Below are 12,924 nucleotides of genomic sequence, written 5' to 3'. Positions count from 1 at the left end.
AATTTGTGACCTCTGCTAATTGCATAATGTTTAAAAATCATTGGTGAGCTCTAGTGTAATTTCAGTTGTAGGTTTTTTTGTGTATGTGGTAAAATATAATATAAAAATGAATCTGAGATTTCAGAGTATTTGATGGAAAAGAATGAAAATATTAGAAATAGAGGATGGATTAGAGAGAAATATCTCTCCCCTACATCCTCATCCTGCTGTTTTGTGGTGTTTTGAAAGTTTTTTGGTTTTGTTTAAGTGGGTCACTAAAAATACTTTATAATAGTATTATATTATACTATTTATTATATAGTATATTATATTATACTATTATTACTATTATAATAGTTCCCTGAACTCCCAGTCTGCACATTCCAGCTTCATTTCAGTGCCTCTGCTTATTGCTTTTCCTGAACAAGTCTTCAACTAATTTTCTCACCCCCCATCCCATTATACTACCTTATATATTTTTCTTCACATATTTGCTGTCTTCCCATGTTGCTGGTGTTTTTCTTTTGATTTTTCCACTCTCTCTATAATTAACTGCACAAGTCAATTATCATTATTAAGAGAAGCAAACTAGGGATGGATCAACAATAATGAAGGAATTTCTGTGTGGGTGTCCAAAAATGGTAAAGCAGCACCTATGCCTCAACAGTGTGTCTCACTTCACCTTTTAGTATTACCAAGTGTAAAATAGAACCAGTTCTTATTTATTTTCAATCCTTCAGGAGCAAATCCCTGCCTAAATCAGGATGAATAATAACAGTGTGTTCTCATCACATTTGTAGCTGCTGAAAATCATTATGACTTGCTCAGTCTTATGACTCTCCTTATTTTACTAGGATTGCCAACTTTTCAACCAAAAATACCAACACTTCAGGGACAGTGGTGCAATCTGGCTTCTACACTAGATATCTCTTAAAAGTGTGGGAAAACAATGGTACAAGAAGCCATGTTCTCTTTTTTGCAGATTAACCTGTGTTTTTTATTTAAGAAAAAATTGATCCTCACTGCAGGTGATAATATATGGGTAATTTTTCCACTTTCCAAACAACAATTTTGTTTCACTTCCATGGATCTGGTTTATGGATTATGAAGCCCAAAGTGACAGCTCTGGCTACATAGAGCAATACTGCAGACTTCCTGAATTAGATCCTATTTTAATTTTATTAATATTTTTCTTTTAAGGAATAATCTAAAATTTTCAAATAATGGGGAATCTAAAGACATCACCAAAGACAGTGATGTCAATAAAAGTTTAGCTGTTTGCTTCCATTCTGAATTTGTCTCACTTGCTCTTCATTATTGCATCCTAGAATTTTGTCTTCTGGATGTAATAACTTCTAAAATTTTTCTTTCCCATGGAAAGTTACAGGAAAAAGATCATTGTTATAGCCTGTCTGAAGCCCCTCCAGTTTATCAGCTGTGGCTACTGGAACTGCCTTGAGCATCCAGGAGCTTTCACCCCTGTGCCAAACACTACAATATTATGTTATGTTTAATTTTGACACGTCTTATTTTCTTTTAATTGACATCTACCATGTCCTAAAGTAGAGGACATTTTAATCTACTGTTGTAAATGTTATTTAATTACAAGTTTGCTTGTGTTTTTTTTATGCTTTCTCAATTTCTAACTTTATTTCATGCTGCACAAACAAGAACTCCCCAGCAAGTCTGCTGCAATCAGATTTCTTACTAGCTTTCCTGTACTCCAGTTTGAAAGGCTAGTAGCATCTCCTCCTATTTTGGGAATGTTTTAGATAAACCACCTGCAAAAACCAGCAGTTTCATTGGAGGTGAAACAGTCCCTAAGGGGCAGTGCCAGGCTGAATGACACCTTCAGCCAAAATTCTAATTAACTGCAGCTTCTTTGATGTTTGTCCCCTGACAGTTGTGAGGAGAAAATTCTGCTCTTCTTTCTTTAACTCAGTACATGGTACTACCAAACCTCCATTTATCATCATGGACCAGTGAGATTTGCAATTTTCAATACATCAGATAATTTTTCTGTGGAGCTCCTTCTGTTGGCTGGGATTTGTTGGGTGCTTATTTAGAAACAATAATTTTCTCTCTGCCAGCAGCAACAACCACCTGCATTTCCTAGGGCGATTATTTACAATACAGAAGATCTAGAAAATATTTTTCATCATTTTTATTTAACTCCATGCCAATGACAGGCTCTGCAATTCAACAATGCTCATGTGAAAATGAGATAAATTTTCCAGATAATTCATCATTAAGCCAGTCATAGTTTACTTAAAAAAATAAAACCAAGTACAACCCCCCAATATACTTTAGGAAGGTTTGTGAAACCTTTCAGAGATTTAGATTGGTTTCCTAAAGCAATGGGATGCTCTTATCCACTGAGGTCCTCCCTAATCTTTTCCTGCCCCAGCAAAACAGGGAAAAAGTACTTTGCTTCTTCCTGCATCACTGGTAAAGAATATATCAATGCAGACAACAATACAGTTAATGTTTAATAAAGTTACCCTTCTATAAAACATAAGCCTTGACTATAATTAAACTGAGACATCCATTAAAATACCCCTAGGTGACTTAGTTGCAAATAGCTAGGTATTGAAGCCAGCAGGGATTTGTTTTCAGTAAGGAAAGCAACCTATGGATTTAGACAGGTTCTGCTAAAAATACAAGTTTTACTGCTGTTTTTTCTGTGTGACTAGGATTGTTTGAGTACTGTTTATCTTTTATTAAAGCCTCCACTAACTACCAAAGGATTTAATTTTAAAATATTTAGCATTTCAGTGAAGTACAGAACTCACAAGGTTACTTAGTTTTCTTTCAAAAATAATTTTTCCATGGAAGCAACCTTGCCTTCCTGTGGCTCAGGGTATTACAATTCTCATTTTGTGAGGGGAATACTGAATCTATGTGCAAGCTTCAAATAATTGGTTTTCTTTGGGTGACAATATAAGCTTTCATTACAAAGCCCAGACTTTTCAGAATGCTGAAGCACAGCTGGTGTTCTTTGAATAGGAAAGTTGGTGTTTCAAATTCTTGGAACCTTTAGAACATTTTGAGATTGATCAAGTGTTTTCTTGTGGTGAACTGGATTATTCAGAGGAATGCTACTAATGAGAAAGCAAGTCTGTCATCTCTTCAAGTGTGGTGTGACCTACACAATAATCAGACACAACCTGATTACAATTTACTGGGTTTTATGCATACACATACCCACAAAGATGATATATGTCTTCCCTAGCATACAATACACTCTTTTCCTATCAACAAGGACATTCCAAAGCTACTTCTTGTATATTGATAATAAATTGCCCAAAAGTTTTATTTTATTAACAGATGTTATTTAACCAGCTTTATTTAAAACCTATCCTTCTACAAGCCTTGGTTTTGACACAAGTTAAAGTGTAATCCCTCTAACAGGTAAACACAAACAAATTTCTGCTTTAGATATTTATAAAAGCTTTGAGTTATGGCAAACACTAAATGGAGAAGAATTTTGCAAGATTAGATAAATGTCTGCCCAGAGAGATGGTGACTGCTGCAGGATGAACTTCTGAGTGGTCTTCAGGTCAGACTCTCAAACTCCATTTCTAGTACCAGTCAGAAAACTCCATATATTGGTATTTATAGTAGGCTCATCTATGTGAATATGTCATGATCTAAATAAATAAAATTTGATAAATAAAATAAGGAAAATCACAAACCCAGTGTCAAGCATGTTACTGTAGCAGAACTTTCCCCTGCCACAGTCACCTGGCCATAAAAAGAAACCTGTCAGACAGAACCCAGAAAAAACTTCACAAAATTGAAGTCAAAATTTAAATGATTCATACCTAAAGCAATGGACTGCACACTTTAAAATAGAAAGGTTCCTATTAGGAAGGCTTGGGGTGAGAAGTCACAATACACATTGATGTTCAGCCAAGTAGTAAGCAGTGCCTGATTGCCAACATTTTTCTGTTTTTTCTTTTTAGTTTGATGCAGACAGAGATGAGGATGAAGTGTTCTCTGACATAAGTTCAGCAGTTGACAATAAACTGTTTGCAAATAAAGAGATTGCAGCAGGTGAGTTAATATAAGATTTGAAGAACCATATTCATTGTACTGCATTTGACATTGGGATGCCTCTTTCATATTCTTCAAATTTGGATATAGATACTGTAGTAATCTTGACTGACCTCAAACATTTGCACAACTGGGGACAAAAACATCTCTTTATATTTGGAAACTTCGTATAGCTTATCCAACAACTTGTTTATCTACAAATTAACACTGAAATACTGTGGCAAGTTCACTAAGCTATACTATTAATACAAAAATTATGTAAGTTCTCAGTTTCAGTTGTCAGCTGTTTCAGTTCAGTGATACCTTGGTGTTCACCAGAAAATCAGTCCTGTGAGATTAATGATCATACTTCCTCCCTAATAATTGTTGTGTGAATGTAAGTCAAGTGTTTGGGGATTTTATTTATTTGTTTATTTATTATTTATGCTTACTGAGGCTTGAATATCTTCAAAGTAAAGCCTTTGAGAGACAAAGAACTGTAAAAGAATTGAAACTAAAAATCAAAGCACTGAAAATCCATAACATCTGTCAGAAATGTTTTACTTGAGGGCAGCAGAGGAATGTTCCTTGGTAACTTCACAACTTCTTCCTTTTACAATGGCATCCCTGGCTGTTTTTCTAATCAACTGCTAGGATTACTGTGTAGATGATGTCATAAATGTCTTCTGAACCAGCACAGAAAAAGAAAATTTGGATAATGTTCTAAATGAGGTAAAGATGAAGTACCAAGGTGGGGAGGGTGAGGGCAGTGAATGCAAGGGGAGTTTGGGTTGGGAGGATGATGAGAATTACAAGAAGTGCATCAGCTAAAAAGCCCACAGGAATCTAGAGGTCACCCTTGAGATAGGAGGCACAGGAATAAAGGTGACTTTCTTTCTCTCTTAGGTGGCACACATTTGTTTTGTGCTTAGCCTTATTCATAGAGGCAAGAGGTTGATCCCAAACTTAAAATGGCATTCCCAGTGTATAACATTGTGTTGATAATTGCCTCTGTACTCCCTAACTGATTTAAATTCTGGACAGGGGAAAGAGGAAAGAAGTGTCATAAAGGTGCAAGCTCTGACAAACAGCTTGACAAGAGCTAAGCAATTTGCACAAACTGTTTGTGATTCGGGATGAGTTCCAGTCAGTTCCTCGAAAGTCTGATCTATTTAATAAATCCCTCACCAAAATAATTGGATAGCTATGAGCAGATGCCATGCCACATTCACCTAATTAATGCCTACTTTGAGCATTGATAATAATAAGAAGATTTGAGGGTTCTGTGAGAGTTTCTATGAGATCAGGTGTTTAATTTCTAGAGGTTGCAATTCCAGCATGTCTTGACCTCACTTCTTGTCTCCTAATCTTATTAGTTATATTGCAATATACTGTAGTTCCTTGTAGCTAACATAAGCATAGTATTTCTAGTATTTTCATGCCTCCACATCAATCTAATTCATGTTATACCTGTAAAATTCAGTTGTAATCAACTTTGTAACAATATGTACCAAAAGAAAACAACTAAAATGTTTATAGATGAAAATAAAATGTTCTCATTGTTGCCTTCTACAACATATTAAGACTGTTGCCAAGAGCAACAACCTGTCATGAAACTCAACAGCGTAAGGTTGCAATAAAATTTGTATTAGAAGCATCTTACCGAGAGGAAAATTAAAATGTAATCATTCTAATGCTAATGAGTGCTTCAACAAATTATTTCTATAATATTCCACTTGAAATTTATCTTCTAAGCATTTGTCTTGCCCAAATGCTTATATGCAACATGTATTAATTGAGTTATTAGATGGTGCTTCAGAGCATGTTCCATAACATAAAAAGGCATTTTTATTTTATTGAGTTTAAACATGTTATTAAGAGCAGCAGTATATTTCAGGGGATAGGCTGAGATTGCTTTTATGACAGTCAGTGCTGAACTGTGTGAATACTATCATTGTTAAAATATGAATATGGGCATATTTGAGCCAGTGAACCATATTGAATAGAATTGCTAGCAGGATTCAAAATAAGTAATGTATTTAAGCAAAGATTGGAAAATCATTAGCTGATTTGCTAAACACAAATGGTCCAAGGAGCAGACTTAATTAATTTGCATGATGGGTCATAGCTACCTTGTGATGGGAAGTGAAGTCAACTGCAGATAAATTTAGACAGATCAGTACAGTCTATTTTCATTGTATAAATTAATTTAGTGAACTGTGAAAAAGCAATGCTTGACATTTGCATTCGTGACAACTTAAGGATGAACACATTTTCAGAGAAAGGGCCATGAACCCAGGCTTAAAACACTGAAATGTTTTATAGGACCAAAGACTTTACAGCCATGATCCCCTGGGCTTTGAGGAATTACACGCCTGCCTGTGGCAGCCACACTCTCTCAGCTTTCCATGATCAATATTGTGCAATTCAGCTTAGGAGCAACAGACATTATGTAAAATACAGCGTAAAACATAAAATACAGCCGCATGGTGAAGGAAGGGACTGAGCACAGCCATGCACCCCTCTGCTGCAGGGCTGTCACTGTCCCTGACTATCAGACTTGGCAGGGGTAGCACCTGTCAGCACATCCTTGTACAACTGCAGCCACCTTTAATTAACCTTGTCCCTCTGTGCTGTGTCACTGGATCTTCTTGGATTCCTCACAAGACAAATTTTCATGAAAGATGCCTTCAGTGTCAAGACACAAAACATGGCAAAAAAAGGGATTGCATTCTAGCTCTCTGCTTTTTTGTATTTCAGCCTGTTCCTCCCCAGAGACCTGATGATTCAGTTAATGGGGATTTAATAAAAACTTTCAACTGCTTTATTTTTTAAATGTGCAGCACTGCACCTAACAAAATCCTCTCTTTTTTCCTCTAAGGAAAACACAGGGCACATGAAAGTGACCAGATCTCCCTTGCCTTAAGTTTATTCATGCAATCAAGGAAACATATTTTAAGCCCTGAGGGTACCTTTTCAGATCAGGTGCTGGCAAGTTATTTCTCCATGGCAGTAGAACTTCCATGGGCTTTCATAAATTTTTAACTTGAGTTTCCCCCTTTGCAACTGATAAAGTTACTCAGATCACTTCCTAAAGGTTCATATAAGCACAGGAAGGCTCCAAGCTAACCAAGAGCTTATTTAAGCCAAGAGATTATTTAGTGGAATGGGACACCCTTTTGAAGGAATTAAGACAAATCAAACTGTAAGCCTTTCCTCCTAATAGACAAGTATGAATTGTTTTTATAGCCTAGTTCTCACGGTACCAACTTAGCAAAAGAAAACCAATGCAACTTGCTCAGAAAAGGAAATAAATCTTATTAATGATCAACTGTTTTATTGTCAGACATGAGATGTGCAGCCTGCATATCATTGAAAGTAGCAGGGCATATTTGCTTCCAAACACTTTAACCAGTCCTTCTTTTTTCCTTAAGACGACATTGTGTATTTCACCTTTGGTAGATAAACATTGGCACAGGTTTTACATAAAATGTTCCCAATTTAAACTCTCATTTAGAAAACCTGAGTTTTGAGCTGAGTTTTGAATTATGCACTTTCCAAGGCTCTCCCTTTGGCTTTAGCCTTGTCTGGAGATCTGCCTAGAGCAGGATTCCCAAGTGCCAGTGCCTTGCCAAGGGGCTCCCTGGTGTGCCTCTGCTGCCTGCCTACAAGCCATAGTTAAAGAGCTCATTGTTCTCCCCTGCAAGACCTGTTTTAGGAAGATTTAGTCCAGCCTTAGCAAAATATGCTCCCTCCAACAACAAACTGAGCTGGAGCATAGCAAACTGCACATGCTGCACCAGAGATATTGCAAGAACTCTGCTATGTCCCTTAATTACTTTAGCTTGTCTTGGGAGTAGCTGTTTGCTTCAATTCATTTCTCATGGGTTTGTCTTTAGGCAATTTGAGAAGGGTAAAGAAGTCTGAGCATTGTTCAGTGATAGATGGTTATGGGGTTTGTTAGTTTTCATTAAACCATGAAAGAAAAGACTGATTTTCAATTTTTCTTGAATATATCCTAGGAAGAAGCCATGCTTTTCCAAGGACACCAGTATTCAAATTCAAGGAAAAAAGGCTTTAAGATGCTTGACCATATTAAAATTGTATAACCATTATGGCTTTTATCACTTAAGATACATTATGCATGAGTATTCATTTTCAGCCTGACCTTTACATTTAAGTTTGCAGCACCATATTTCATACTAATGTTTCTAGCTAAGAATATGTACTGCTCTTGGTAGTTAAGTGACAGTTAATCAAGTGCCTTTAATAAAGTGCCAACAAGTGCCTTTAGAAGTGATTGATGTGTCAGAGTAGGCCAGTGCCAGTGACAACTGAGACTTAGTTAAATTATATTATCAACAATGACACGGTGTTAAGAGTGAGATGTCAGCTGTATAAGATAAATCAAAAAATTAAGATTCTTTCAGCAGCTGGAAATCTATTTCCTTGCATATATCTTTTAGAGAAAGGTATTTTCAAAAGACCATAAAGTATATATGCCAGAGAACATGCTGTGTGTGTACGTGTGACACTGTCTTGCAAGGAGTATAACTCCTTTCTGTAATTTCTCTGTAGCAATCTGAAAAACTATACATGAGCACTGGGGATGGGGGCAGGGGAGTGAGGAATCAAAACAAAAGCATCATCAGATGGTAGATGCAGGTCTTTCCCTGGTATCTCTTATGTAGTCCAGAAAGTTAAATTGAAGGTTAATTTGGCAGTAATTGTGATATGGATTGCAAACTATGACACCCTGGAATCATCATTTGTACCATGCAGATACAGTTTTTGGTCATCATGACATCCAGCTCCTCTCCTCTATTCTCTCTGTCAGGGACATTTACTTCACCACCCACATAGATTATTACTGTGTAAACTTCAAAAGCAAACAAACACAGATAATATATAAATGCATCTGGCACAAACTGAACTGCAAAATCTGTTATTGATAGTGCTTGTTACAGCAAGCCACCCATACAAACAACTCTAATGGTGAGAAAACAACTCCAGGTCAGCATGTAAATTAAAACTGTGTACCCCCAGAGCCAGTGCTTGCAGGAACGTCATAGCAGAGACACCTGTAACCCAGGAAGGGGGGGGTTGTTTTCTTTATTAGTGATCTTGTTTCACTGAGGACATGAGGAAACAAAACACAGCTTACCCTTCCCCTGGTGTTACCTGTGGCTCCCCACATGAAGTGAGTGGTTGGACTCATCTGTGGCCAGCTGGTTATGATTTTTAGGTTTCTGTGTATCATTACAATATTTTTGTTACTCTCATTTTACTAATGCTGTGAGAGTGACTTCTGTAGCCTCATCCCTATTGACAGTTGAATGTGTTTAGAATATGCGCAGTATTTGGTTTAGGACTGCACCATCTGGAGGACCTAGGAGACAATTTCCTTTTTTATTGCCCAGGATTGACATAATCTGAATGGGGTGACAGTGCCAGTATATGATGACTGTATTACAGCCTTCCTATGTTTATGTAGAAACATTATTGGTGGTTTATCCTCCCACTGTGGTTTAGCAATGACTCCTTCCTTACATGACTTCTTGAAATATCAAGCTCAGTTTCTGTTGTCCTGCACCTTCAGTAGTTCAGCTGAAGCTAAACTGTAAAGCTCAGCCAGGTCAAGGTTTCTCAGCAATTGGATTTTGTCATCCCAAGGGCAAGAGACTGCATTCTTCCTGGTCCTGCCACAGGAAGATGACAAGGAGAAGGGGCAGAGCCTCACAGTCTCCTTGGGAAGGGGTAGAAGAGGATGGAAATGGAGACAATTGCTGCTGGAAGCATGCTGCTGCTTTTGTCCCCTATCAACACCACTCAAGGACCCTTATCTGCTAATCAGAAATTAGTGTTTCCTTTCTCTTTCCTAAACTGGTTTGTATTCTCCCTTGAGTGTGGAAATTTAAAATTGCAAGTCATGGCATGCAGAACACCCTGCCTAATAAATATGCAATCAAGCCAAAACAATTTACCATTTAGCACAGCCCTTCCTTATTAAGACCTGCAGTAGCTTTTATGGAAGTTTTAAAGGCTTTGCTAATGAAATACCATTCACCTGGGTGCTCCAGCAAACCTGAATGGTTGGTTCCTTGGATCACAGTTTTTGCACAGATACAGACAATTGGAAATAGTATAAAATATAAAATTATAAAATAAAGTGAAAGTTTTTAATCCATTTCTGAATTCTAATTTTCTTTCCTATTTTAGGGTCAAATGAACTTGATTGCAGTCTGATTATGGATTCCGGAGATGCTGTTTATACAGAATTTGACTTTGAAGACCAGGTAATTTTTCTGTGTATATGGCATCTCTCTAGACAGTTTTCTAGTTTATATATACTGTGCTATAAAATTTGTCTAAACAAGGTGATAGCCCTTTAAGGATAGGGCAAATGGATTCTTAAGTGCAATATAAGTAACATAACAGAAGTAACGTAACATAACATAAGCTTTCTGTTTAGGAAAAAAGAATTAATATTATTGTAATATTAAGAGCCTGTATCTTCCATTACTGTGTGTTGCTGAGTTTCCTCCATAAATTTAAAAACGTTGGCAATTGTGACAAATAGAATTGCTAAAATGCACTGTAAGTCTGCTGTATATTTAAGAAGATGCAAAACTTTTCAAAAGAGCAGTATGATATTATAAGAAGTGTGAAATATAACTACAGCCAAATCAAATGTTCTCCCTATGAAAAAATGTTTTTAAGAATAAAAAACAACAAAGCCTTACAGTACGTTGAAACCAGCCTTTCTACTGATCCTGTTCAATCCACATCTAAAAACTAAATGGTGATGAGTTCTCCTTGTATATAGGAAGAATGCCAGAGAGAGGGATTATAAAAAAGGTTATATATATCTTTCCCCTATAATTTTTGTATCCACACTGGTAAGGTCACATCTGGATTACTGTCCAGTTCTGGATTTAATAATACATCATATGGAGATACTTTCAAAAATCCAGCAAAGGACCACTAAGATAATTAAGGGACTGGGCTTAAGATAATTAAGGACTTACAATGAAAGGCTGAGAGACCTGAGTGTTCAGTGGGGAAAAGAGACAGCTCAGGGGCAACTCATCACAGTGTACAGAAGTCTGAAGGGAGGATGCAGAGAAAATGGATCCAGGCATTTTCTGGTGCCCAGTGACTGGACAAGAGGCAATGGGCACAAACTGAAGCATGGGAGGTTCCTGAGGCTTGGATGCTGTGCTAAGGATAAGGGTTGTGCCTTGTTACTGTGCTGTGGATAAGCATTAAAAGAATGAGTTAGAATTAAAAAGTATAAAATAAAATTAAAGCCATATGTCTGTCACACCACCATCCTTAAGGGTGGTGGTTTTGTATGTTTTGCTTCCTGTCTTCCACTTTTGCATGACTCTGCTTGTATTTTCTTCATGAGTACCACAAACATGTCTCTAGATTTGTAAGCAGCTTGGCACAGAATGCTAATTTGTGTTTCTGTTGTCATTCAACAAAATGCAGTTGCAAATGTTCTCACCTCTTTTCTCATTACTTGCAGAAGATATCTTTTCTTGTGACATTTCAAAGCTAGTGACAAAATGAGGGCCAACAAAACTGAATTTTCATTATGATTGAATCATTCATTGGTTTTCTTTCACAGTATTCAAGGCAACACTTTATCCTCACCTGCAAAATGTTATATGTTCTAGCTCCATTAATTTATTTTAATTTTTAGATCCCTTTACTGGTTTTTTTGGCTCAGTTATTTCAGCTTGGCTGTTTTTCAAGGAGGCAGCTTTCCTCTGTCTCCACATCCCCTTTTAAATCCCATTCTTTCATAAACCCTTCTTAAAACATTCTCTGCCCAGGAAACTTCTAAATTTCCCATTATCTTCATTTGTACTGTACTTTATTTTTTAGGGGCTTAGGTCTATAAAGCAGAATCTATATCTATATTATGTTTGGCTATTTTGATATTAAATTTTGCATTTTAATCACATTTAAAATAGGTTCTTTTGGAAGAGTACATACAGTAAAGAAATTATACTCTTGGTTCATAATGTTTACATAATAGCCACAAGTTTTATAGTTACAAAATAAAATAAAATGAAAATTATACTCATATCATAATAATTTCAAACTATATAGTTCATTGATGATACATTACACCATCCATAAAAGCACTGCAGTTTTGAATGAATGTGATTCTCACATGAGATTGAATAAGACTATGATGGGACCTTATTGTTTTTATCATTGGCAAGTATTCCTTCTGCCAGATGTGGCAGTTAGCTTTTCTCATTATTTTGCTAAACTAACACATCGCCATTTTGGCAAGAGTGCAATATTGTTAATAAAGAAGGAGAAATGAAGCTAAAACAGTACTAAAACCCCATCAGTCAAGCTGTATAAAGTGGCTGACACCAATTCACTTCAACTGCAAGTTGGTATCTTGATACTTTTTTGTAACATTTTAAAAAATAAAGATTTCTATTACTAATAAATAAATATACACATAGTTTATATGAAATGCCTTGTAGAAATATAAAGAAAATATAAAGGAGAAAGCAATTGCAACCAATTTGAAATTATGGAAACAAGTATTATATACAGAAGCAAAAAAGGGAATGGAGATTACCATGAAGTCATAATACCACCTAGCTGTCTGGTCTGAAAAACAAAATGAGGAATTATTCTCAGGAAGGAAAGATCAATAACTAAATTCAGTAGTGAGGAACTGCTCACATTCAAAACTTGAGCTCATTTTGACTGTGGCAGTGATTTAATACTCCAGTGATTTGCCACATGCTGTTTACGAATTGTGTGAAGCATCAACAACCTTTACTCAGAGAATCTCAAGTGGAAAAAGAATGTGTGTCTGGATACAAATGTGTCATGCAGTGATGTTATTGCATAGGAAATCTGTCACGAGAACGT

At 36.4% G+C, this 12,924-nt stretch overlaps 1 protein-coding gene across 1 annotated transcript in view; it reads left to right on the top strand.

Moving 5' to 3' along the window:
- The window catches only part of AK5 (adenylate kinase 5), an 82,921-nt gene that overhangs the window by 35,442 nt on the left and 34,555 nt on the right, over positions 1 to 12,924 (top strand). The window contains exons 7-8 of the mRNA XM_064428580.1: positions 3,945 to 4,035; positions 10,234 to 10,310. Coding sequence (XP_064284650.1) covers positions 3,945 to 4,035; positions 10,234 to 10,310 — 168 coding nt within the window. The remainder of the gene's footprint in view (positions 1 to 3,944; positions 4,036 to 10,233; positions 10,311 to 12,924) is intronic.

Source organism: Passer domesticus, chromosome 7 (assembly GCF_036417665.1).
Source record: "Passer domesticus isolate bPasDom1 chromosome 7, bPasDom1.hap1, whole genome shotgun sequence".
Classification (NCBI taxonomy): domain Eukaryota; kingdom Metazoa; phylum Chordata; class Aves; order Passeriformes; family Passeridae; genus Passer; species Passer domesticus.
Note: the sequence above shows the minus strand (reverse complement) of the source record. Positions and strands in the feature narration are given on the sequence as shown.